The sequence below is a fragment of the Xylaria bambusicola genome (assembly GCF_022495145.1).
Source record: "Xylaria bambusicola strain CBS 139988 unplaced genomic scaffold F5B22scaffold_30, whole genome shotgun sequence".
Classification (NCBI taxonomy): Eukaryota; Fungi; Ascomycota; class Sordariomycetes; order Xylariales; family Xylariaceae; genus Xylaria; species Xylaria bambusicola.
The window spans coordinates 416,070-442,211 of NW_025953583.1; the positions used below are offsets into that span (position 1 = coordinate 416,070).

The following is a 26,142-nucleotide window of genomic DNA, read 5'->3' on the forward strand; positions in this document are numbered from 1 at the left end:
CGTCAATAAGCCATTACCTACTGTCAAGTACTCGCACTCTACTCGCACTACTTATAGCACATATGGCGAGCTAAGAGAGGTACTTACTCCAAAGCTCTACTTGTACCTGAAGATCTGCAGGACATACATAGATCTTGTGTACCTTCCTGAGCTTGGGTCCTAACAATGCTACATTAGCTACCTTAAATGTTTTACACCACCTGGGCAGACCTGGGCGCCTGGGTAATAAAGCCAAGCGCAGGAACATTAGGTAGGTACCTACCTAGGTACCTACTTAATTTTTCAGTCTAGGTACCCTACCTACACAGTACTTCATCTTGCCCGAGTACTACCTAGCAGCGCGCTTTCTCACTGTACCAACTTGTTGCTGTGGGCGGGACGCGGTGCTAGATATAGTGAGTCTGTCCAGCTTGATACCTGCTTCTAGCTGCAACACCAGGTACCGAACCTTGAACTCCGGTGTACTCGGTAGGGTGTATCCAGGTACTGCTACTAGCATCTTTATGCATAATACACGTGTAGTGGCACCCGTCAGTTGAAGCTTGGAACTGATTCTGCCATTCATTATCTGTCAGCCCAATTAATTCAGTCGATCGTGTGCTTGAAACCCACCTGAGCACCAAGTTCAGTGATTACCTACCTATGTAGAATAGGTATGACTCTCTACCTACCTAACTCTGGTAGTCGGGACTCCCCAAAATCCTTGCTACATCTCAGACTTGTCCTCTTGTTCTCCAATATACCGCTAGTACTTCCTGCTATACTTAGTATGTACTGCGTTAGACTAGAAGACACCTCAGGCTGTGATATGATAGGCGCACTAGTATACCTGCCCTGGACGGGTTGTCAACAATACCTGGCTGATCACGACATATAGCATACAGCACAGTGTATAGCATACCCAGGCATAAGCATCCCAGGTACTTCCCGTGTATCAGCGTCCGCACTGCCGGCTGGCGAGTCCATCTCGCTCCCTCGCACACTCTCCCTTTTCCCCTTCCTGTCTCGTCTCACCTCATCGTCCCCCAATTCGAATTTATTCCATTACCATGTACGCGCTCCGCGGCCACAGAGCTGGACCAACTACTCTTACTTCGTAGGTTAAGTGGTCTCTCCTCGCTGCCCATCTCCCGAAGAGAACCCCCGGTCCGCTCCAGAGGCCATTGTGAGCTTGCATTTTGCCCCTTTCCTTTTTGTACCGAACTTGTTCACTTGAAACTCGACACTACTTTTATCCTGCTTATGACAAGGGCTGTTTTCTTTGCCTCCCCTTCGCCGACCGCATGGACATAGTGTACATCCGCCGCGCGCATGAGCGACTAGATCATCAATAATTTCCCTTCCATAATACTATGTCAAAGCAAAGCAACACAACACAGCCAAAACCAAGCGCTCCAGTACAGCAAGCAGCATACCAGCATACAAGCATTACTGTACCAGCCTTCCGCTCCTTTTTTTTTTTTTTATTTTCCCCTCGTCGGCACAATCTCGTTCTGTCCCGCTAGATTAAAATCAGTCATTCCCTTTTCGACCAGCATCTAATAGGCTAGTGAGGAAGGCCTTCATTTCCAACAAGCTCGAGGCAATCTACCAGCTCCCCTTGGACCCGCTCCCCAGCTTGGTGGTTCCATCACCTCCCCTGTCTCCTTCATCATAGTTCAGCTATCGATCCGCTCCTTGATTATTGTCGTCTGTCTCTTCAGTCTTTATTCTCATACTTGCCTCGCCTTGCATTGTTATTATCTTCTTATTGTATTTCGAACTCAGTCACATATCGGCCCGTGCCGTCTCTACGAACCTTCACCTCCCTCGAATCAAGGACCATCCCTGACAACGGCCGACCTGGTGTTCGCTCTCATCTAGACTCAACTTGAATGAACACGCATAACTCCATGGCTCTTGTATAGAGCTTTTTATCTGAATTTGGAACTGTGTCGGAGGAACTGGCTGGATATATTCCGCAATCATAAGGTCAAAATAGCTTATCGAAGCCCGTGCACTCTGGTATTCACACTTGGGGATTCGTTTGAAAATGACGGTCGCACACGATTTGGCCCATAGGCGGTCTTCCACCCCTCAAAATGGCGTGCCTTTGGCGTTAGGGGACCGATTCGAAGTTTTAAAGGATATTGGCGATGGAAGTTTCGGAAGTGTTTGCTTGGCAAGGGTTCGAACGGCGGGTGCTAGTGTTGCTCGTCGCGGAACTGTGGTAGGTATCGGTGTGGGTATCTGGACGAACCGTGGCTGACCAACATATGTTAGATCGCTATCAAGACGATGAAGAAAACCTTCGAATCTTTCGCCCCTTGCCTGGAGTTGCGAGAGGTAGTATTTCTACGGACACTACCGGCTCACTGCCATTTAGTCCCTGCATTGGACATTTTTCTCGATCCCTATACCAAGAAACTTCATATCTGCATGGAGTATATGGAAGGGAATTTGTATCAACTCATGAAAGCGCGCGACCATAAATGCCTTGACAATGCGAGTGTTAAGAGTATTCTTTTCCAGATTATGCAGGGTTTGGAACACATTCACGCTCACCACTTTTTCCACCGCGATATCAAACCCGAGAACATCTTGGTAACTACATCGGGCCACCAAGACTCAGTCAATTCATTTAGACGATACTCGGCACTAATGACACCTCCCTCAACACCGCCGACATATACAGTGAAAATTGCAGACTTTGGTCTAGCACGTGAGACCCATTCAAAGCTTCCTTACACAACATACGTATCCACCCGATGGTACCGCGCTCCGGAAGTTCTGCTACGTGCTGGCGAATACTCAGCTCCTGTCGATATCTGGGCTGTAGGTGCCATGGCTGTGGAAGTGGCTACTCTGAAGCCATTATTCCCAGGTGGCAACGAGGTGGACCAGGTTTGGAGAGTATGTGAAATTATGGGCAGCCCTGGAAACTGGTTTAGTAAGGCAGGCACCCGGGTTGGTGGAGGTGACTGGAAAGAGGGCACTCGGCTCGCTAGCAAACTTGGCTTTTCTTTCCCGAAAATGGCGCCTCATTCAATGGATACGATTCTTCAGTCACCACAATGGCCAGCCTCGCTAAGTCAGTTTGTGACTTGGTGCCTTATGTGGGACCCGAAAAACCGACCGACGTCGACCCAAGCTTTGGCCCATGAATACTTTGCTGACGCCGTGGATCCTTTGAGGCCAAAATCCTCAACGTCAAAGATTCTGGGTCGGAAACACTCAGACATCGGGCGGGCTAAAGAGTCAAGCTCATCCGGTCCTACGTCTTCGAAACCTTCATGGTTCAGGAAGTCTCTAATCGGCCGATCGGAGGTTACAGAAACGTTACCCGAGATGACAACAAAGACCGTGGCGGGTCCAAGACCATTCCCCGGTCAAGTTGAAGCAAGCCCAGATACATCCATATCGAAAGCTCGCCCAAATGCAAGCAAACGTGCTACATGGACTAATGGACCCTCGAGCGTAGCTCCTATGCCGATTCTACCAACCATTCGGCCTATTTCGCCGCTTTCCGATGCAGTCACGGCACAAGCGTCGAACCGTACACCGGGGTATAGTCAACCATATGCCAATACAAGTCAACGCTCGGTTGTGGCCGAAAAGGCGAGTAAAAAGGTTAGTCGTCAGCTATCAGTGGCATCGAGCACGAATCACTATGCCGAACTGCATCGTCAGCAAGCAGAGCGAGCTCTTAATGGCACAGGGTTAGCCTCACCTCCGAGTGCGCAAAAGGAGAGTTTCTTCTCGCACCTTAGAAAGCGTGCAAGGAGGTTTTCTGGAAGGCATCAAACCCCTGTTTCACCTTCCTTTGACGATATGGAGGCGCAGGCAGGGTGTGGACCATGGGCAAGCAACAGATCGTCCTTCGTAGTCGAGCAGAACCAGATGGCGAGGGCCGAGACTTACGACTCTCTTGACAAAACTATCCGAGACGTGCCCCACGTCATGGACAACACAAGTGGCCCGACTCCACCCATTCATCCTATTGCATCCAGCGGTCATTTAAAACGACATCATTCACTTCCACATCAACAACCTCGCTCAGTTGACAATTTGATCGGAGCTGCACGTACGCCTGGTCCGATCTCCAGTAGGACGAGGAGGACCCAGGGCACCCATGGTGTTCAGGGAGATGCATTGGATGAAGAAGACGAGCTATTAGATGAAGTCTTGCATTCCACCCATCGGGCAATGAAACGTCTCGAGAAGGACGGCAAATACAACCTCCGACACTCAGCTAGTAATTTGGGCCACTCCAATCCTTATCCTACCCCTTCTCCCTCGGCTAGTGGCAATGTGGTCTTGTTTGGAGATGGACGTGAACCTATCACCCCGAAGCCTTTAGATTTAAAGAAGCACACGGGGAGAGAAGCAGAACAGAAATGGCCCACGCCGCCATACGAAGGAAGCGAGTGGGCATCTTCAGCAGCTGCAAGTATTTGGGCTGCTGGCAATCGGATCTAGATGATCAGATTTGTGGATATATCGGCATTTGATTGTTCTTGAAACCAAAAAGCAGACGTATGATCTACATCGTTCTATCATTGGGTGGTGTTCATGGGTTTATATTATTATTTTTTTGGGCGCTGGCGTATTCGGCGGGCATCGTGCATTCACTCATTCTTGCACTTGCGTGTCCATCTCGAGCTGATTTCAGCAAACCAACCTAATGTTGAATTTCCGTCGACCTGCATTTATTCGATTCTTGACGGCGATCTCCACCAAATACCCGATACTCGCTGAGCTAGCATCAGCTGCAACAAATATACTCGATAATACCCATCATAGATTTGTTTTAGTTTTATGGAGGAGGCGGAGGGAGATGGGAAAATGGGCTTGGACTCGTGGATGGTGATTTTTCCTTTGTCAGAAATGGGAGTGAATCTGCAGGCTATGCCTCACCCCGCCCCTCAAATCTACAATTGTTTTATGGCATGCCTGCTCGAGACTATATAAGATGCTGGCGGCATTCATACCGTCGACAGCGATGTATCAAAAGCGGCACACCTCATGTGGAAACATTTTAAAAAGGGCATAACACGGCCCGTAGTTTGAAATTTATACCCATGGAAGAGGAACAAGTACATATACATATATATATTCACGATACGTATGGCATCAATTTGACAGACCGGGAACACCCCATTCATGTCTCGTCTTATGAAGTCTGACTCTACGAAAGGCAGAGAGAAAAAGAACCATATTATTAGATACCCTAATCTCACGATAATAAAATAAGATGAACAAATCTACACGACCTCGGACAATGAAGCACTACGGTACTCAATGTATATCTGGTGTTGTCGATACTCCATGTGTTTTCGGCCTGTACCCATGTGGATTCTTCAACGGATAAGTCGGATTCCTCATCTTCGGGGCCGGTTTGGACGCGTAGATATTTTTATCACTCCGTATGTTCATGTATGTCCCCAGCTCACCAGTCAAGGTGCAATGCAGTTATCGCAGCCGGGGAGAATAACCTAGGTTGGTAAAGGTAGGCGGAGGCAGAGTAGCGTGGCTATAAGCATGGGCTGCGCCCTCTCAACTGAAGGTCAAATGGAACTGGAACTGGAACTCCAGGCAACAGAATAATAATGAAGCTGGCGGCCTAGCACTCCAGGCAGCAGGTTATCGTGGGAAATATGTAATAGATGGTTCACTTGCGAGTTCACTTGCGTTTTATACTTTGTCTATCGTTCCAATCCAAGTCAGTTCCAACGGCGCATTGCCTTTCGTAGCTTTTCAAACCAGGCCGGCCAACGATTGATCGAAGGCAGTGAACCCTTCAGGTCCCAAGGCAGTGTGCAGTGTGCAGCGTGCAGCGTGCAGAACACAGAGGCAGGCTAGGCTTACGGGCAGTCAGCGCTCCACTAATATCACCACTAATCTATCTACCCTTTCCCCCTCCTCATCATCATCATCGACAGCTGTTGTCAGTCAGCCAGTGTCAGCCTCTTGTTCTCGCCAATTGCCATAGATCGATACTGTCTGAGTGAGAAAGAGTCGGGCACGCTTTTTGGTGAAGCCTACGTACTCGCAAGCAGGGATTCGGCCGGTGATGAGCAAACGCTAAAGCATCATAGCGGCCCGGGAAAGTGGTAGCACGGTATCATGAACCTCAATCTGCCGGTTCGGTCGTCGCCGAGCCAGAGGAACCAGGCGAGCAGGAATTACTTCACGGGCTATACCCCGCCGCCCTCGACCGAAGCCATCAATGGTCCTCTCCGAGAGCCGGCTCGAGAGTTGACGCAGGCTAACGATCGTCTCATCGTGGGCGTCGACTTTGGCACCACTTTTTCAGGGTAGGGCCGTCGTCCCTTACTGTGACTGATCGCGAGATCGGGGAGGATAAATACCAGTTCACATGTGCTTACAATGAGATAGGGTTGCTGCTGTATATACCTCAACTCCTGATGATGTTGAAATCATCAAGACATGGCCCGGGGGGAACGGTATAACATCAGACAAGGTCCCTACCGAGATTTCATACACAACCCCCACAGACGCCGCTCCTAACACAACGCCTACTACGAAATGGGGTTTTCAATTCAAGCCCGAGGAGTCACGGCTGCGGTGCATTAAGCTGTTTTTAGACCGCTCTCAAAAGCTACCGTTCTACGTGAGCCCTCAAGAGACGGCCACGCAGCTGAAAACGTTTAATAAGACCGTCATTGACGCGGTAAGCGACTATCTGACCGAGATATACAAGCACACTATGGACACCCTCACGAGGAGATATGGCGAGTCATTCATGGCATCGACGAAAGTTGAATTCGTCTTAACTTGCCCTGCCGTATGGTCAGACGCGGCCAAGAACACCACTTTACAGGCCGCGGAGAGAGCCGGTATGGGCTCCAAATCGGAAATACAAATGATTAGCGAGCCGGAAGCAGCAGCAGTATACACGCTCAAAGCAATCCAACCGAACCACCTCAATGTAGGAGATAACTTTATCGTCTGCGACGCAGGCGGCGGAACAGTAGAGTGAGTTTGCTTAACTTCTTTAATGAGATGACGAATGTTTTGAGCGCCGACTGATGAGAGAGCAGCTTAATCGCTTACAAGGTCATATCCTTAAAACCACTCAGAGTAGAGGAGTCTGCTGTGGGAACCGGTGGCTTGTGCGGGAGCGCATTCCTCAACTATAGGTTCGAGGAACACGTCCGCGGCCGACTCGGCCACACGCGCTTCGACGAGATGAAGTTGAAGAAGGCCAAGACGTGGCAAATGGGGCTAAAGTACTTTGAGGAATTCGTAAAACGGAACTTTAATGAAGATGAGCACCAGGAGGTGAATGTCCCGTAAGTATCAATCATCTTACGAATCAGTCGTATAGCTTGTTGGTATGTCGCTAATCATATCAAAATTTGCCCACTACAGATTCCCAGGATTACCAGATGACGAGGAAGCCCGTCTTGATTCCGGATTCCTGATCTTGACCGCGGCGGAGATCAAGGACATCTTCGAGCCCGTCGTCAAGGAGGTCTGTGACCTCGTGCAGGGCCAGGTCGACGGGCTGCGCAACAAAGGCGGCATCGTGTCCGGTATCGTGCTTGTTGGCGGTTTCGGGCAGAGCGAATACCTCTATAAGCGCTTAAAGGGACACTTCACGAGCGGAGCGCCACCACCCTACTCCGAGCGTCCTACTCACGCCATGGCTCGCGCCATTGGAGAGAACGGATCCATCGAGGTCATGCAGCCGCTGTACGCCTGGACGGCCGTCGTGCGTGGTGCGGTTCTGCGCGGCCTCGAGGGGAACATGGTCATCAGTAGAAAGTCACGCATGCATTATGGAACGTCGTATGCTACGGTGTACAATGAGGAGAAGCACAGTGTCAGCGAGAGATACTGGAGTCCATTGTGGGAGCGTTGGATGGTCAGTGATCGGATGCAGTGGCATATTACCAAGGTAAGCAAGACATCTCCGCTTATTATCGTGTTTTCTGCCTATGCGATCTTCACTCTATTATACTTTTCATTAACTCCTGGGGTCGCAAATTTGGTCCAACGTATTAAAACTACAATGAAAACTGACACGACCGATAGGGCGAAGCCATCTCTCCTCTATCACCCATAGCCTTCCACTACACGCGCAATTTCCGTCCCGGACAATCCCTCGTTGTAACAGATGACTTGATCGCGTCCGACGCCGACGAGCCACCCGTGGCGTACAGCCGCGACCTCGTGCACGTGTGCACTCTAACGACAGACCTCAACGCCGTCCCGCGATCACTGTTCACGCGCCTGACGACGACCCGCGGCGTCGAGTTCGACAACCTCGACTTCACGCTCGAAATGATCGTCGACAGCGCAGGCCTCGGGTTCGAGCTCAAAGTAGACGGCGTCCGGTATGGACGCGTGGAGGCCGAGTTTCATTAACATCTACCTACTTGGGGAGCGAGGAATAGGGATCAAATTCTAATTTGCATGGTTCGAAAACTGGAGTTATTTTACCTGCAATGTTGATTGATGCATGAACGACAAACGGCGTGGATAACGTTTTTGGATGGTAAATGTACAGCTAGCTATGGAGGCATCTTTTTTTTTGCTGTGTATGGTACCTCTTTACAGATACCTTGGCCATATGTCCCGTATATAATAAACTCAAGACGTCTACGAGCCAGTTGTATATACCGATACTTGGAGACAATTGCAATATAAAACGGACCAAGTCCGATGGATTTATACTCAAGGTATTTAAAAAAAAAAAAAAAAAAAAAAAAAAAAAAAAAAAGATTGATGCTTGGGTTCCCAGACTGCATCATGTAAAAATTTGCCAACTGCAGTAGGTAATAGTCCGAGAAGATGGTCACATATCCTTCACAAACCGAATGTCATTATTACCTACGCAGTGACCAGTAGAAGCAGAGAATCGAGTATCACAGGTTCCGCATCCCTTACCTACAAAATACAAACACTTAGTTGTATTCCCCACCTCCTCCAATAAGATGGTCGAGAAAGGGGTTGTTCTGAATCTTTCGCTGCTGCCTAGAGAACAGTGCGCCTGGCGGAAAGTGCAGAAAATTCCCCTCATACCGGACAAGATCCCATACTCTCTATCCTACCAATAGGGTGCGAGAGTGTATGGAATGACATGTAAGAGAAGCAGCAGCAGCAGCAAAAGAAGAAGAAGAAGAAGAAGAAGAAGCTAACGACGTCGAGAACGAGGCAACCAAATGAGGCTGAAAAAGTGATTTTCAAAGACGCGCACCAATCCGCCTTTTCCCCCACCACCAACTAAAAACGAACAGCCAACCACAAGTACCCTACATACATGAGCATACATGACATCGACTAAAGTGAGTAGCATTTTGAGACAATCGAAACGGTAGAACGTGCATTGCATGCCCTCGACGCAACGTCGGCGGCCCAATTGGGTAAGAGCAACCCGCCGAATTAACTTGTTGGTCTCTTGGTACCTGTTCGTCCGGCCGGTTTCACTCTGCCCTTCATCACTGCATTGCGTTCGTTCACTCGTCCTCGAAAATTATCGCTGTTTTAGGAATCTTATTTATTAATTCTCACTAGGATTGGTTGCTGCAATGTCTTCCCCCATGCTGAATGAATGAATGATTGATTGATTGACGCCTGTTTTTGATGCTTTTTTTTTGCGCCTGATCCTTATCGCCTGTTCAACCTCAAAGCAGGTAGGTAGCCAAGAGATATTATACCAAAATGTCGTCCAGCAACATCTACAGAGACAGAAATGCCAAGTTAGATACATCATCATCGTCATACTTAAACGACAGCCGTCTAGAATTAATTAATAAGCACCCGGGATAGCACAGGTGGAGAAAAGGCAAATCGCACATGTACGTAAGCAGGTGAAATGCGTATGTTAGGCGTCCCTACATACTAACCACCACCAATGCGCCCTTCGGACAGACACCCCAAGGAACCGGGCATAAAACAACCAGACCATGACAACGGAATCTAATTGGACAGTACTATACTTAAGTAGATAGATAGATAGATAGAATAAGAATTTAAAAGGCAATCTAGCGCTAAAAAAGCAAGGAAGAGGCGGAGGCGGGTAAAAAAAAAAAAGAGAGAGAGAAGGGGGGGCTGTGTGTGCCTTGCTTTCCCGTTCGAAAAGAGTGAAGGCGACATGTTACTTCGCCCCCCTCCCGTCCGCCGCCCGTTTCGCCTTGTCTTGTCTTGTCGGAGGACACAGGACGACACACCCTACGAAAATCACATACCTACATAATAAATCTGCAAAAAAAAAAAAAAGTCCTAGATGATTTCCCTCACACTCTCCTTCTATACGTTAGTTTTTTTTCTTTTGTTTTTTCCTTACAAAGTCTAATTTGTGCATATTTTTCAAAACAGCCCTGTGCACATTATTCCCGCCCAGAGAGGTATTATCTAACAATTAGAATGAGCCTCACTTACACGCAATCAATCTTTTTCACTATTTACGCAGAAAAAAAAAATCGAGCAGAGAAGCGGAAATGGACTTGGCATTTTTCAGCACAGTGCAGTACAGTCATGAGAGGATGAGTGGATGTGTGAGAGGGAGCGAGTGAGTGAGAAGAGAGCAGCGTTTTCGCAATTGGATTAATCAATCTGGATAAAGTGGTATGGTATCACATCATATCATATCATCTCATACCAACAACATACTTTTTTTTTCCCCCTCGTCCTATCCCATTCGGTCTTCCTCGAAGGGAGAAGAACAAAACCGTGGTATCGCCCATGACAAAATGTAAAGTGGGAAAGAAGTAGAAGGAGGGAAATAAAGGATCGTAACTTCGTCAACGTCGTCAACATCACCGTGCCATCAGAAGAGAACAGAAAAGGAGAAAGCGAAGAGGGTAAGAACCCCCCTCCCCCTCTCGAAATCAACAGCCCGAGGCATATATGTACGGAGAAAACCCCGGAGTCGTCAAAGCAGCGCCTTCTCCCCAGAAGAACGAAAGAAAGCCGACGCTCATTCCGCGGAAGAAAGAAGCAGCAGGTCCTGCTCAGAAGCAGCTTGCTCGAAACCCTTTTTATTCTTCCTTAAATCCCCAATTCCCTCCCTCGCCTCGGGAGTTCCTTCAGACCACCGCTGACATAAGTACAGACAAGCGGGTAGTAGCGAGATCTGACGATGATGTGCGGGAGTGAGTGTGTGGGGCCGAGGAAGAAGGGGGCATAAAGCCCGATATGAAGTGGCCGCCCACCCGCAACAGACAAAACCAGTGCGCCATCCAGGAAAGCCGAAAAGTGCAAAAGTGCACATTGTCCTCCTCTCCCTAGTATCTTCTTGCCAGCCAGCCTGCCTGCCGGCGTTTTCTAGCCCCCGTCAAAGGAGCAGGGCAGGGCAAGGCAAGGCAAGACAAGGCAACCAGCCCTCCTGCATGCACCCCCTCGTTCTCGTCCGCGACCCAGAAAAAAAAAAAAGAATAACAAGGCGGACGCAAAACTCGGTAATTAATTTAAAATTATGAGGCTGAAATCTGCCTCGTCGATCCGCTGGACGTCATTGGGTATAAGTAAAAAGCCGTCCTTCGAAAGGGACAAAAAACAACAACAACCCAAACATATATCATGTAGTGTTATCATCAACCCACCCCCTTGTCTGCCGGCAACCGAGACAACGAACACACCAAGCCAAGAACACCAGGGAAAGAAGAGAGACGGAAAAGAGCCAAGGTTAAAACGTGGACGAACAATCCCAACTCTCAGTCCTAGGGGGGAAAACATGATGGCTCAATGGACCTCCGAACGAAAACTTGAGAAAGAGCCGAAGTTCGTGTGTATCCCCGAGTTCCGACAAGGAGAAGAGAGGAAGAGCGACGAGAAAGTCGGGGGCACCAGCCTGTCTGCCAGCCAGCCAACCTCAGACCGGCATTGGATTGATTGATCGACTGAATGGCTGAATCAACGAACGCTTGATCAGCGTCCCGACAGCGGCATAAACTTGAGAGACAGAAAGACTTAAAAAAAAAAAACAAGCAGAAAACGTAATATGTTTGTCCAGCACGCTAATACACCACTACCCTCTTTTTCTCATTCATTCATTTCCATCGCGCGTGTGCCTTGTCGCCACGCCCCGATCCAATTCGTCACCAGTGACGGGCGCACCGCATCACATCACATCACATCACATCACCCAGTCTTGACTATCGCTTGTGTTTTCCAGACCTGCGCTCTCTCCGATGCATCCTGTCCTCCTTATAGGTTTCGGTGACCACAAATTGGTTGCGCGACCCGCTCGCCGTCCCCCAGTCTTCTTGCGGGGCGTTCGAGTCTAGGATATAAGAGGGCTGCGGCACCTCGGAGTATCTGCGCACAGAGTTGTACTGGTCGTCCCCTATCAGGCTGTTTTCGTGCAGGTGTGTATTGAGGTAGTGGTCGGGGCGTATATTATGGACCGTCCTGCTTTCGTTCATGAAGTGGTCGCGGATATGCCACATCCTCTGCTCGAAGTTGAGGCGACGGTCTCCTCCCGCGCGCTTGTAGTCGAAGGTGTACTCGTCGCAGAACCAGCAGAACACTTTCCGGGGTAACTTGTTTCTGAGATGCACGTTGATGATGTGCTCGATCCAGTTCTCGACGTCGTCTAGGGCGAAGATTAGATCACAGCGGCCGTACCCCACGAACTCGCAAGGCAGACCGTTGGTCGGAGGAGCATAGCTATTGTCTGTGCCTGTGCTCATCATCGTTGTCATAGTTGACGCGGACACGCCGGAATCATTAGAGAAGATGGAGCTATCGTGTGAGCTGATAGAAGAGAGGCTACCTCTATGCGACATGATGCTGGCGTGGTAGGCACGATTCAGGTGTGAGGGGGGTGGGATAGCGGTGCGGCAAATACGCTGTCAGCAGCCCACGGCCTACTATCTGCCAATGGCAGCCAGTCAATCCCAGCGGGCTTCGAATTGAGACGGGGGTATGGCGTGTTGGGTGTTGGCTCCTAAACGCGACGACTATAGCTGAGTGTGCGTAGGTTGGGGGCCGAAAATATGGCGAACTAAACCGAGCCAGATTATATCGGTGGTTTCGCAGCTTGGGGAGATCAATGCGATGCCACCGAGGAGCAAGAGACTGCTACAGGTCGAAAAAGGACGGCTATCTGTCATACGTCGTCGCGAAGCGCCGAAAAGACCATGCACGCAAGCTTTGGGAAGCTAGTTGAGAAGATGGAGCTTTGAACAACTGGGTTACACAGCTCTTGGCTGCAGTCTGTCAACTGAATAGCTCTGGGTATGGCCAGGGTTCGGGGAGCTAAAGGCCGATGAAGATCCCCGTCCAACGTGTCAAACGAGACAAAATGGGAAATTGCTGGAGATGTTTGGGAATTTCCAGATGCCTTCGAGATCTGGGAATTCGAGCCTTTTTGTCAAATGACAATATCGAAGACTTCCACCCGCTTGGGAGGCTGATAGACGGAACAGGTGGGAGGGGTCGACCGAGATGGCCCAAAGACCAATTCGGAATCTATTTCAGTGCAGGGATCTCACAACACGGAGAGGCACCTGGGTCTCTCAATCTCTCGCGCCAGCGGGTACTGTGAGATGCTCGGACAGCCGAGAACACATACATACACACTGCCGAGTGTGCTCCTCCCCCTTATTCAGAGATCATGTCATCCGTCACGTCTGTTCTACTCAGTAGGTGTGCATTGGTGGCTATTAAGCTGCATACAACCAACCCGCGAGAGCGCCTGTTCGATAGGCTGGAATCGTCCTGTGAGACTCGCATCCACTTCTCAACTTGGGTAGAACTGCCAACCCATCCCATCCTCCCGGCTGTTGGTTGATACCGCTGCGTTAGAGCTACGACACGCAATCATGCATCCACACTATCAGGGCCTTGGCGCTTGTGTGGAGAGAGACATGCCGCTCACCATCCTCTATGGATTTATTTTATTGTTCTTTTTTTCTTTGGCCAGCCTGCCACTCATGACCATGGGTTTGTTTCCTGGTGCGGTCTCGGAGTGAATGGGTGACCCCCATCCCGAAATACTGATCATTTCAAATTTAACGTGAGCAGAGCGATACGGCACGCACCTACGCACGCACCTACGCCGGCGAAAAGGAGAGTCTCAGAACTGTGAGAAAATAGTGACGTCCAATATAGGAGGGGAATCCTTAAACCAAGTGCAACACAACGCACGGCGAGCCTGTGAAAATGGACCACTTGCCGCAGTTCCCGGCCGCATGTCTAACTTGGAGGAGTCGACAAAAGCAAATATGGGCTTGGGTTGAAGATGACAGTTCCTTGCGATCAGGAGTCATCCTTATCGTACTATACACTCTCGATCCTGTCCTATACTGAATATGCCGTGGCGCCGGACCTCCAGGGATTCTCAGAGACTTGTCTAGACTGACCAGGCGTGCAGATCCTACAGGTCGTACTGTTTGCTATTCATGCTGTTCGAGGTGTCTACGCATCGCTATAAGAAAGCTGCAAGTAAGCGTGATCGTTTGAGAAAAAACGTAGGTATCTGTTTCTTGGGCAATAGAGCTGAGTCGTTAGTCGCGAACAAGATTTGGATTATCTTGGTCGTACTGCAAGGGCGTCTAGAAAGCTTGCAGGAAGCGGAGTCTTCACTGTGCAGGCCACATATCATACTACGTAGTATCATCTGCTCAGTAGCGGTCTGATGCACCCGTATCGACGATGATGATGGTGCAACTCATCCACCCTAGTTTTGATTACGTGGTGACGATTCAGAGCACAGACTAATTCCATCACTCCCGACAACAGCCGGCCGATTGCACATGAAAATGCATGAGCGGGAAGAGGGTTGTAGTTGTCAGCTATCCATCAATGAGCTGCTGGTTGATGCGCCTGAGCTCCCCGATGAACGGGCGAGATGTGTTTGGGTTCACTGGTGGAAACTGTTGTTGCAGTCATCCTTCTGATCAGCATACGACATACAGGACTGGTGAGAGCGTAGGCGAGCTCAACGGCTCATTGGCCCATTCGTCGACTCAACTGCATGAGATTCCACTAACATCCCTGGACCATTGCGGAGAGGATACGTACTGCTCCAGAGGGGTAAAATCGCCGCTGGCAGAGCCGCATTTCTCCAAGACTCTGGGATTCCCACATACTATCCGCGCGCGGAACCCACGGCCAGCGTCGCTTTGGCTGCTTGGGGTTCGCATGGCTCTCACGCACTATCAGTGGATATCGGGATCTGGAGCTTATCGGCTGCAACAGGGTACACTATACCCAGGTGGTTGATCTGACTACCGTATTATGATTTTGTGATCCCAGTCCCAATTTGTTCAATACAACACTGTTATGACCATCAATACAAGTAAGTGGTAGTTGTTTCATTCAGGACTGCAGAGGACCGTTGCTTTGGCAATCACGTTCCGATACTGAAGGTGTTTACCGTTTTCATCCCCGGTCTTGATAATCCCTGGAAATGTAATGCAGCGTATTTCTCGGGATGTAAGACTCTCTTCATCCTCCTCGCCAATGTGATCCATAGTGTCAGCTTCAAATAACACCCTCTGATGCGGTAAAATCTTCGGCATTGTCACCCTGAACAGCGCTTTCTGGGCAACTAATAATCTTGCTAGGTTGATTGAGTTGGTCACCAGCACTCGTAAAGCCTGATCTCGCACATCCGATGCCTTGGCATCTGTGATGTTGTCCAGTATGCGATTAACCCTCGCAAGTACATTATATATTACCGTGTTAGTCTCCTGCTGCATCTTAGAGACACACTCCTTGCGGAGCATAGATAAAGTCATTGCCCGCCATTCGTTTACAACGTCAGTGGAGCCTGTTACCAATATTAGAAGATGTTGGCCAAGTCCCGTGAGAAAGGTATGTACGTACTAAGCTGCACCAAATATCTTTCCACCTGGCCAAACTGAGTGGCCTCTTCCTCTGGAAGGCCAACAAAATACGCATCAAAGATCATCTCCACTAAGATGCTGGACACGATAGACTGTACGAAGGCTGCCTTAGTCTCACTGGTCGCAAGATCTTCGTACATGGGTACTAGCTCGCTCAGATCATCTATAACAGCCTGATCTACTCTCTCTAGATCTGATCCAAGTTAGTATAGCATTCGCAGACATCGTAGGAGGACGGGCCACGAACTGAAAGATGATTTTCTAAAATGCGAGACAGCCCAATTTTGAAGACCATTTCGTAGTCTTGCAATGGATTCCCCGAACTCTTCATCACTCGTCTGATCACTTCTCTTCGTATTCGTGCTTACCCACTGCTTGAGTCCGGCGATTTGGGACCGTAGTGAACGGATCTCGCTCTCTCGTTCACCCAGTTCTCTCTGCAGCAGTTCCCATTGTTCGCGCAGCTCGGCTTTTTCGGCTTCCCTCACATCAACTTCAGTACGAAGCACTCGAATCTCGGTGTCGACACGAAGAAATTGCTGGTTCAAGCTAGAATATTTAGCTTGCCAGTAGCTTGCAGTCTCGCTTTCGTTTTGCGACAATCGATCCAGCGCACGGGTAAACTCGGCTTCATTGGCAACAAGCTCGCGCTTCAGCTCGGCAATCTTGTCTTGCAAGGTCTTCTCCCTCTCCTTTGCTGCCTGTGCGCTGCCGCTATCCTTACCAACAGAACTAGGGCTGGTTTGTTCGAGCGAACTGTCGTTGTCGACGGGAGGCGACGTTGATGTCGACACTGGGCGGATGAACTGAGCACGGGGAGGTGCTGCAATTATATTACTATTTCGTGACGAGGACGATGCACGAATGTGGTGGGTAATGCTTTTCCGCTTGTCTGACGCGTTCATGGTGTCGAGATGTTGAGGTTGCTGTAGGTAGGGGGCGGAAAGATTGATGCGTGCAGCAAGGACTGATGCATGCTTTCGGCGGCCGGAGTTGATGGCAGTGTGCTTCAGGACTGCAGCATAAAAGGTCTGATATAGAAGCCCACGGGTGCCTCCTTTGACCGTCCGTTTGCAGTGTTCGAGAAGTAATATACCAAGACCATGGTTAAAGGTAAGCTGGTGCAAGGCAAACGTCAGAAGTGGGAGAGGCAGGCTGATGTTGGAATATCCACTGTGCTGCAGTGGCTGAGCTCGCTGTTAGTTTGCCCTTTTCGGGCGGCCGAGTTCAGACCATCAGGGCCCTTGGACCCCTGTAATTCAGGCAGCTACAGAAGGGTGGAAACTGTTCTCGTACTTCTGAGCAGTTCTGAGTTTACGTCTTCAAAGAATGGATTGTAAATACATGAACGAGTGTCCTATGGTCTGGATACTGTATAATGGCCTATAATTAGAACAAAGGGTCCATCCAAATTGATTGTTAGATCTAGCGAAGGACCGAGGTAGTACGCGCTCGGTAAATGAGACAGACAAACATACAATTTGGCTTGTCAACAAGGCTCAGACCACATCGATCTCGGCTTCAACCTCGTAGATTTCATCCCCATTTTCTTGCTTCTTCGCGCCCATCTTACATATAGCAACTTTCTCAACAGGGCTGTTCTCAATCCACACATAGTCGTCATATCTATCAAGAATCTGGCGGGCATCGATCGTGAGTCTTTCACGACCCTTGCCCTTGCCTCCCCGTGAGGCACCTTTGCCTTTGACGTAAATCGTATTCAGGATCGTAGCGTGCAAAAGCAAGGGTCGATTGTCTTCCATCATAAGCCCGGCATCTTGGAAGACCGATCGTAGTTTCTCACAGAACTTGGTCAAGGAGCCACTGTCAACAGGAGGTGCATACAGTACCGAGGCTTTGGCTGGCGATTGCATTGAGTGTAACCCTTTCAGCGTCACTGACAACGTAGAAGGCAGAGGACCGGTCCCGTTTCCTTCCTCTACTGCCGGTGGTGATACAGCAATATCCGCCAGTAGTTGTCGCGGTATAATACTTCTCAGTAGTGCCACAGCTTTCTCGAGACCCTCATCCTCCGGGAATCTCATCACACCGAGGGTAAGATGAAGCGTCCCGATAGGCCGAACTACGAGATGCAGAGTCAGTATTGACCACTCTGAGCAGGGTCCGAGAGGGGTTTCAAAGGATGTAAGTCTCTGGGTTTGTGAGTGTAGTGCCTGTTACTCCTTACGAGGACTGGCAGGGAGATAGAATTGGGCAGAGGTGCTACTTACTGGCTTGGTCCGGAACACCAAAACTCTCGAGACTCGTGACATCTGCTCGAAAGGAGGAGAGACTCGCGCCGAGTTGTTGGCGGGACGTCGCAGTAACCAAAGGTATGCACAAAAAGTGCGTAGGGATTGGCTTTGGTGGCATATCTCATAAAGTTAAACAATCCTTGGACTGTTGTGCGTTGTTAGTAGGCTTTTCATGTTGGTCACCCAACCCGCGATTGCTCACAACGTAGCCCCAGTACAAATCTGGAATGGGGGTCACAAGAGTCGCTGATCTAATGCACAGGAGTAAAACGAATAGGATTAGGACGCATTCTCGCCGTTTAACCCAACACAAGCTGATTGAGGATCCTGCTCAAATCTTAGAGTAGCTCTGGAAGTTGTAGGAAGGTAAGAAAGTGGTTCAGGGATCAGGTTACTAAAGGGTTGACCAGAGATGTGCGGCATAGTCAGGCAACTGAAAACTCAAATATACAAATCTCTATTTCCACGCCCATATATACTACACTTCCCTCCCATATCATCGCTTACCCATTATCACAAACCCAATAATCCAGTGCTACACAGGGGAAGATGGATGATGTGAAAAGTCGAGGGAATATGCTCTAATTGGGAGTGCTTTCTGCAAACGACGTCATATTTAATAGGCCCCTGTATTCCCTTGCGATATGGCGTCACGGACCGAAACAGCAACGAGTGAGCCTCGGGAGGGTCCCCCTACACACTGAACAGCCCTGATAGCGGATGAAGGATAACTGTGCTTGGAATAGATATCAATCTACGCTGCGTAAAGGAGTGCGATTCACTGTTGCCCATCCCGAGCAGTGTCTCCACCATTTAAAATCCATCAACCCCAAGCATGATACCTCAGATACACGGCCGGCCAGTGAGCCGCTCGTAATACTACCTGACTTTCTGCACAAAACATGTTGTGGGAAAATATAAACAATATCCTCTATTGATATAAGTAGCGGCACAAACGCACCGGTATCGGGCGCATGCAAAGGCCGAGTACAAAGACCAAGTCGTAAACTTGCCACTCGGCATCTCGAACAGCCTTCGTTTTCCCTGGTATCGGGCTGAGACCTGTAGCCTATGCGCTATGGAAGCGCATAGCTGAGGATAGGCTTCGCAGAGCAGACCGCAAAGCATCTGCAGCAGCCGGTCCTCGTCTGTCCATTTGATGTTTTATTTGAAGAAATCCTTCAGTGTTTTCTCTGCTTCAGCGTACTCGGTTTTAACAACACTGAGCGTCGTCTTAATGCGTGATAGGCAAAGGTTGTCATCATCTTCAGGAGTGCCGTCAAGATTTTCCTTCTTGCCGTACCGTTGTATTTTCTCACAACTGTCTTTAACTTTAGTCAGGCCAACTGTGGCCGAAGAGCCCTTCAAGAAGTGCCCTAGACGATATAGCTCCTCCAAATCCTCATTGGCTCTATAAATAGGGTAGATTAGCTCCTGTGGCGCTGGGACACGTTGGGTAGATTCACGCTAGAAGTTGAGGGCGATGAGGGGAACATCGGAGGGGAAGTGAGCTAATTTCGTTGGTGTAACTGAAAGTAGGCTTACAGGGCTTCATCCATCTTCTCAAATGTCTCCTGGGCCTGTTCAAAAAAACCGAATACAATAGATCTGCTAAATTCACGATCATCTTCGCTGTCATCCATTTCTAGAATCTGGCTAAACGTGAGGATGTCGATAGCGTCACCCAGATCGGGTATGCCTTTGTCGTGTCCATCGTCGTGCTTTCGACACGTTAGTTTCACCAAGCAACACGGAATCTACACGAATACATACCTGAGTGTTGCTGGCCATGTTGCTACCAACCAAGGAGGAATACGTGCTGCTAAATATGTTAGACGAGAACGGACTAACGCTGGACAGCGAGTAGAAGAAGCTGCCTTTGGGTCTTAAATGTCGGAGAATAACAGCGTGAAGTGGATACATACCTTATGGAATTATAGAGTAAGGAGAAAGGAAAAGAAATGAATAGCCAAGGGTAGTAAGAATAGTTGGAGTGATTTTGGAGGGGAGCCTTGATAAAGAATAGTAGCTGTGTGGGCGGTTTGAAAAAAAGCTGTGACTTTAACCAGTTAGGCTTGATGTAGTAGTGTAAATAGCGACGACGATCGAGAGCAGCTGGTGATGTAGTGAGGTGGGGTCGCCTTGTTACCTACATGTAGGAGGTAGGTAGGCAGATGTATGTTAGGCATGCACGTCGTTACGACGGCAGTAGGTAGATGGTGGGAGGAGTGCTGAGGAATGCTGAGGAGGCGGGAGACAGGAGACAGGAGACAGGGGGAGAGGGACAGCGAAGACAGAGAGCGAAGACAGAGAGAGAGCAAGCAGCAAAGGAGGACGGGCCAGAAGAGAAGGCCATACAGGAAGGCGGCCGAGGAGGAGCAAGGGGAGGAGTAGGAGGAGTAGGAACCAAAGGTAGCAGTGATGGTGGGATTCCTCAGCGTCAGGTCAGTCAGTACCTCTGTTGCTAACTGCGTTGATTATGTCGACGGTCCAGGCATGCCGATGGGGGCGGGTTTGGGCGAGCGGTGCACACAGTGTTCTCTGGTTCGTCCTGTAAGTTGAAAATTCGCTTGTCGGCGCGAGTGGCCGGGGGAACAGGACGGTACCTCGACGGCTAGTGCCTTGGGGATGGAGGCATGTGGTGGAGTTTGTTGTGACGGGATGGAAGGGGTCATTCGGGACAGGGAAGGGGGTGATGTGAGAGCGGGACGGCCACGAGGATCGGATCGGACAGACAGACAGACAGACACACGCGCACACACACACACACTCACACACACAGGCACAGGATAGAAAATAGTAAGAGGTAAGACTTTCGAACTATCGTGCGTAGGCGACTCGCCATGGAAAGCTTACGAAACAACGAGCCGAGGAAATGGAGAGAGGCAGACACAACTTGAAGATATTGCTGAAAGTACCCACATACCTGAATAGCGCACCACGTACAGCGATGTAGCGCAGAGAGATAGCGACCTTGCTCCCGGTATGTGGTGGTCTTCTCCGGCCGGAACAGAAAAAAAATAAATAAATCAAAATCAAAATCAAAAATGATCAGGGTCCTAGCATAGCATCACTACCTGCCTCGTTTGGTATTGTGCGCTTGAGCTAGTATAAAGAGTAAAGGAGAAATTAACCCACGAGGTACTAGTAATCGCTGTTTGTGGCCGCTTTGTGTAATAAGCGGCACAACTACGTCACTGGTCCCCTGTTAGTATAAAGAGCTGGGGCAGCCCTGGGCGACTAGTTGATCGTGTAGTGCAGACTAAAATAAAGTGTCTGGGTCATCACGTCTGCTTATCGTACTGAGGTACATTGCCGGAGATGCTCCTCGCTCTCTACATAACGGTACTTGGGCCAAGGTGGGCAGACACGTCGACGAGCAGGTACCTACAGTAGATGAACAGCGAATATATCCTTGTCTCGAGGTGTGAATACGGCCATGTCTGCGTTCCAAGGTTCCAAGATGGCTTAGTCATTGAATACCCCTACCTACCGGTACATGTACATACCTGAGTATGTAGTCACATCCAGTACTTACCTACTGACTTACTTACTTAAGTACTTACTCGAGTACTTACGTATGTATTGGCAATTAATCTTGCCTCAACCGAACTTTATACAGCTGAAAGGGGTCCTCGCTTAAGCCAGATCTTTTATCACGAAGACTATTGTAACGTTGGTTTCTGCAAGACCAGCATCGCAGCCCCGAGCCTAGTCCTTTCCGTTGTTGAGATCGGCAAGAGTTGCTACCGGGTCTGTACCGGGGAAGAGAGGCACTGGCATCACTGGCATCACTGGGATGCCATCACTCCACCGTGGTGGATCGTGCTGGTCTCTCGCATGATCTTTTCTGTCTGTCACCGTCGCATGGGCTCGGCAGCATGGTTGCGATGCACGCAGCACCGGCGGGGCATCGGATATATTAGGTGCTTCCAGTAGTGCCCCCCTCGGCTGCCTTGTCGGTAACCATTGTGCGACAGCCTAACGTCGGTTATAAACAATTCATTCACGGCCCGCGAGGCTTCCAATTTTTCTAGAATCTCTCCTGTCTGACCCAATAACCATCCTAGTCCATACAACGGTTTCTTTGGTCACATGGCGGTTCCTACATAGTGACATTTTGTCCACAGCTTGGCTCATTCTAAACAACCCCCTCCCCTCTTCCGCCTCAACTCTCGCAACTACTTACGAAATGGCACCATCTCAAAAAATCGAGCAGTATTGTTGAAAACCTATCATCCGTCGATAAATTTGCCAATTTGCCACTTGAACCGGGTTTCCTTGTGTTGGTGTGATGGCAACATGTCAAAGACCAGTTCATTTCATCATATTTGGGCCATCTTTGCCTAGATCACGAGAGGGGTTAAACATGTACACACGCCCAGTCCAACTCGAAGAGCGAATCACGGAAAAGGTAACTACTGTGTGTAGAAAGGCCATTAGACTGTAAGGTAACTAGCGAGCTAGTAGTTTTTAAGTACTGTAAGGGGACACCGTGATTCCGTTAGTTGTCCACCAAAAGCCACATGGACACCCGGCTATTCTTCTTTATTTCTTTATTTGGGATAACGAGCGAATATCAGGAATTTGTCGCAGTCATGCCAGTCAATAGGCAACCCCCGCTCAGCCAATGGCTCACAGGGACGGGGGATAGAAGTACTTAAGGTAGGCCTAGCCTAGCCCATCTGCAGCCAATGCGCCGAATGCAGGGTCCTCGCGCGCCCTCTACTTAGAGGCCATTCCACACTTAACCCTCACGGCCTTATCCCGACACTGGGGATCTTTGTCCGCTCTCCTTCGCTAACCACGGCCCGTAGGAGCTGGAATCTACCAACACAGCAACCTACCACATCATATTGTCTGTCTGTCACTCGCAAAAGCCTGTCTCCCCTGTCCTCCCCTCCAGCGAGATCAAAGTGATAGGTAGTAAGTGTAGTACATGGTGCTGAGGTGCTGAGCTGAGCATAATGATCTGTCAACCCCCATGTTTGATGTGGGGGAGGAGGGGGGACGTGGAACATACGTCATGGTTAGTGAGTGGGATGTTGTTCATCTGCTTGTCCTTCTCTGCACACGACTTTGGGTCGGGAAAAGATGCCTCCGACTCCAAGCAGATCTAGCTATGTGAATTGATTTGGTTCGCGATATGGAAATAATCCATAGCCTAGCGGCAATCGCTGCACGCCATTAATCTTCCTCTTTGGTAGCCTTTTCACGAACATTCTCGCATCGTTCAGCGATCGGCGCCCTCGCCATACAGTATCCATTTCCAGATATCTACATCATACATCGTATGTACATATATGTAGGATTAGCGTGCCACAGCTGAGTTGAACACTCTCATTTGGTTCTAGAAATAAACCTACCCGCCTGCCTATATTCTTCAGCTATTATAGGCCCGGGCCTGCACCGCACCCAGTTAGGTCATCTGATGATCCGATAATAGTCCGGCCAGAGAGAAATCCGAGCGCCACCGCTTTCTGACAGCGATGGATAATGTGGTGTGGGAAAGGGACGCGGCAAGAGGGTCGCGAAGCGGCCACGAGGAGCAGCCTGTTCCAGCCGCGGACAAATATGCATGTACGAGATTGCAAAACCGGTTTTGGAGGGGGCCGCGGCCCTGCGTTATCGAGACCACTCGCTATGTACAGTATGTAGGTGAGCGAGCATTTCGCGCCAGCTAGCCTACAGGAGGCAGACAGACGAAACAGTAAAGGCATTTCATAACAGAAAGCTGTCACAATGGCATACAGTACACATAGATATCTACCTCGCGACGTCCCCCGCCCTCCTTTCGAACCCTCCTCCCCACACCATCGTCTGCAAAGGACGAGGCCTCGAGCTTTCGGCAAAGTGGAGCTTTGATTAACGCCAACAGTACAGTCATGTAGGTACACGAGATGTTGCACGGAATGCCTACCATCGCATTGGCCTACCTACCTATGTATCTACTTCAAGTTACCCCTTTTACTCTACTCTAGCCTCAACATCTGTGCATGGCACGAGATAGCGTCACCTAATCTGCAGTGTTCGGGAAAACTCCATGTTTAGATGTTCAGGTACTCGTTTCGAGTTGGCTTGATTAATATTATAAATAACAATATCCCATGAAACCCCAAATCCTGCTATAATGTTACCCAGACAGAACGCTGATTATCAAAGCCGATATGCATATGTCTACGGCATGGTCTCTGCACACAAACACTGTCTTCTTCTCTGTGTAAAGCGTAGAGAATGTACGGTATGTAATACCGAACGCCAAGCGGGCCCACTGTGCTAGTGTCTCGGATGTTGCATCTCATCCCGAGCTCACAGCAACACCTTTGACGCCACGCTTAGAAGCCATGCGGCATCTTGCCAGCCGGTACCTTCTTCTCCTTTCGGCGGTGGAACTCGTGGCTCGGGCGGAGTTGAGAAGCCTTCGAAATCGATAGTACTTGCGCTACGCGGAGCTTGGCTCTCGGTCTCGCCATCCGTTAAATCGCCGTCAGCGGTATCGGAATCTTCATCGTTCTCCTCGACAGCGAAAAGAGACCACATCCAGGCCCCTACACCATTGCCGCGCCTTGTGATTAGCTTTCGAATGGTTGCCTCGTCCGCATTGCTCGTGTCGAACTCAACTGCCTCCAACTCTTCGTCTAAACTCACAAAGTCGGGACCTGGTATATTGTCTTCGGCGTAATCTTGACCAAAGTAGCCGTCCTGCAGGCTCCGTTCCAGCGGGGTTACAATTCGGCTCCTACTACCCATCCTGCTCTGTGAGCGACTGCCATAGCGACTGCCAGATGGAACAAACTCATCATCAATTCCAACTGCGCTACCTCTTCGGCTGTTCCGCCGACTGGCGAGCTCCCGCTCTCGAGCAAGCTCCCGCTCGTAGGCCTCCTCCTCAGCATCACGCACACCCGTGAGACTTGTTGAACTGGCTCTCGATATCAGCCATGCCTGACCTTTAGACTCGCGAGTTTCTGAACTAATCAAAGCGCCGGCCCGTAGCATCCAATCACTATCTCTTCGTTGGTCCTCATCGTGACGACGCCGAGAGAGCGGTGAGAAACCACTGAGGACATGACGACCATCCTTGTAGACGTGAAGGTGCGTTGTTGATTTGCTTTTGGCCAGGGAATTTGCAGCACCGTGGGCGTCGGTAATTGATGCTCTTCGGCGAGGCGAGTTAGCTCGTGTTTGAGAAGGAGATTGGAAAAGCCGAGGGGTTGTTGGCGCTGATTTCCCCTGAAGATAGGATGGATTATGGTGAAGCGGAGATGCGACGAAGTCGGGGAGATGCTCGGCATCAGTAAGAGGCATCTTAGTCGTTAGAGGGGCCAGAGAGAGGTGGTTGAGGTTTGAAGACGACCGATTCTTCCTTCGCGCGTGACTGGAATGCTGTTTGTATGCGACGTCCATCTTTGCGGGTATCAGCTGCGTCCTCGCTGCGAAATGCTCGAATATATATATAGGTGGATATAAGCAGGGCACTTCGAGCGTAATATAATCGAAAGACTGTGAATAGAATCGTACGGTTGAAGTCGAACGTGCTTAAACCAGGCCAGTCAAGATGGCCTAGGGCGGCTCCGTGATTTCGATGGGGAAACGGAGTGCAGACCTAAGGGCAGGGATAGATCAGTGGAGGTGTGGATGGTCTTCATCCACTGGCAGCTCAAATTTGCCTTTGGGCGTTGCATGTTCCAAGGCCGAACAGTGACCGAGGTTAATAGTGCACCGTTCGGCCGTCTCCAGGTTAAAACCCTTCAGAAAAGACCACTCAAATATCTACAAACTCGAAACATGCTGGTCTGACGCAGTTGGCAGTTCCATGAGAGCGTATGATCAGTAATATCATGTGCACCGCTGACAGCTTAAGGGCCTCGATGTTCAGGATGTCTACGCTAAGATTGGATAGAGCTTACTTGTACAGTGCATTCTTCCATAGCTACTTGCACTATTTACTGTGAACTCTGGGAGCTGTCTAGGAATTACAGGCTTGATCAGTAGCGCTCAATGTAACTGCGCAGGTAGCTATGTGGCGTGTCTAAACTTCTATAACGGCACTGTGTTCTAGCTATCTGCCTATCACAAGAGCT

General features: G+C 49.6%; 8 protein-coding genes across 8 annotated transcripts; 2 read left to right on the forward strand and 6 right to left on the reverse strand.

Annotated features, from left to right (window-relative positions):
- Positions 1 to 1,790: 1,790 nt before the first annotated feature.
- Positions 1,791 to 4,869, forward strand: F5B22DRAFT_278739 (kinase-like domain-containing protein). Its single transcript, XM_047970268.1, has 2 exons — positions 1,791 to 2,209; positions 2,263 to 4,869. Exons 1-2 carry the CDS (start codon positions 2,033 to 2,035, stop codon positions 4,456 to 4,458), a joined length of 2,373 nt encoding a protein of 790 aa, XP_047829490.1. The 5' UTR covers positions 1,791 to 2,032; the 3' UTR covers positions 4,459 to 4,869.
- Positions 4,870 to 5,792: 923 nt separating this feature from the next.
- On the forward strand, positions 5,793 to 8,444 carry F5B22DRAFT_278629 (actin-like ATPase domain-containing protein). Its single transcript, XM_047970267.1, has 5 exons — positions 5,793 to 6,296; positions 6,379 to 6,978; positions 7,044 to 7,295; positions 7,375 to 7,903; positions 8,041 to 8,444. The coding sequence occupies exons 1-5, from the start codon at positions 6,106 to 6,108 to the stop codon at positions 8,371 to 8,373; spliced, it is 1,905 nt and encodes a 634-aa protein (XP_047829491.1). The 5' UTR covers positions 5,793 to 6,105; the 3' UTR covers positions 8,374 to 8,444.
- Positions 8,445 to 10,847: 2,403 nt separating this feature from the next.
- On the reverse strand, positions 10,848 to 11,323 carry F5B22DRAFT_279683 (uncharacterized protein). The gene has a single exon (XM_047970273.1). It carries the CDS (start codon positions 11,219 to 11,221, stop codon positions 10,928 to 10,930), a length of 294 nt encoding a protein of 97 aa, XP_047829492.1. The 5' UTR covers positions 11,222 to 11,323; the 3' UTR covers positions 10,848 to 10,927.
- A 619-nt stretch (positions 11,324 to 11,942) lies between these two features.
- Positions 11,943 to 13,145, reverse strand: F5B22DRAFT_279218 (uncharacterized protein). The gene has a single exon (XM_047970272.1). It carries the CDS (start codon positions 12,735 to 12,737, stop codon positions 12,105 to 12,107), a length of 633 nt encoding a protein of 210 aa, XP_047829493.1. The 5' UTR covers positions 12,738 to 13,145; the 3' UTR covers positions 11,943 to 12,104.
- A 2,078-nt stretch (positions 13,146 to 15,223) lies between these two features.
- Positions 15,224 to 17,169, reverse strand: F5B22DRAFT_657389 (uncharacterized protein). Its single transcript, XM_047980037.1, has 3 exons — positions 16,051 to 17,169; positions 15,784 to 15,996; positions 15,224 to 15,727 (listed from the first exon to the last, which is right to left on the reverse strand). Exons 1-3 carry the CDS (start codon positions 16,706 to 16,708, stop codon positions 15,270 to 15,272), a joined length of 1,329 nt encoding a protein of 442 aa, XP_047829494.1. The 5' UTR covers positions 16,709 to 17,169; the 3' UTR covers positions 15,224 to 15,269.
- On the reverse strand, positions 16,988 to 18,207 carry F5B22DRAFT_279066 (kinase A anchor protein). Its single transcript, XM_047970271.1, has 3 exons — positions 18,035 to 18,207; positions 17,282 to 17,886; positions 16,988 to 17,174 (listed from the first exon to the last, which is right to left on the reverse strand). The coding sequence occupies exons 1-2, from the start codon at positions 18,174 to 18,176 to the stop codon at positions 17,303 to 17,305; spliced, it is 726 nt and encodes a 241-aa protein (XP_047829495.1). The 5' UTR covers positions 18,177 to 18,207; the 3' UTR covers positions 16,988 to 17,174; positions 17,282 to 17,302.
- An 893-nt stretch (positions 18,208 to 19,100) lies between these two features.
- On the reverse strand, positions 19,101 to 20,113 carry F5B22DRAFT_278958 (hpt domain-containing protein). The gene is made up of 4 exons (XM_047970270.1): positions 19,984 to 20,113; positions 19,832 to 19,880; positions 19,604 to 19,779; positions 19,101 to 19,469 (listed from the first exon to the last, which is right to left on the reverse strand). The coding sequence occupies exons 2-4, from the start codon at positions 19,847 to 19,849 to the stop codon at positions 19,223 to 19,225; spliced, it is 441 nt and encodes a 146-aa protein (XP_047829496.1). The 5' UTR covers positions 19,850 to 19,880; positions 19,984 to 20,113; the 3' UTR covers positions 19,101 to 19,222.
- A 3,959-nt stretch (positions 20,114 to 24,072) lies between these two features.
- On the reverse strand, positions 24,073 to 25,580 carry F5B22DRAFT_278746 (uncharacterized protein). Its single transcript, XM_047970269.1, has one exon. It carries the CDS (start codon positions 25,463 to 25,465, stop codon positions 24,368 to 24,370), a length of 1,098 nt encoding a protein of 365 aa, XP_047829497.1. The 5' UTR covers positions 25,466 to 25,580; the 3' UTR covers positions 24,073 to 24,367.
- Between the last annotated feature and the right edge of the window lie 562 nt (positions 25,581 to 26,142).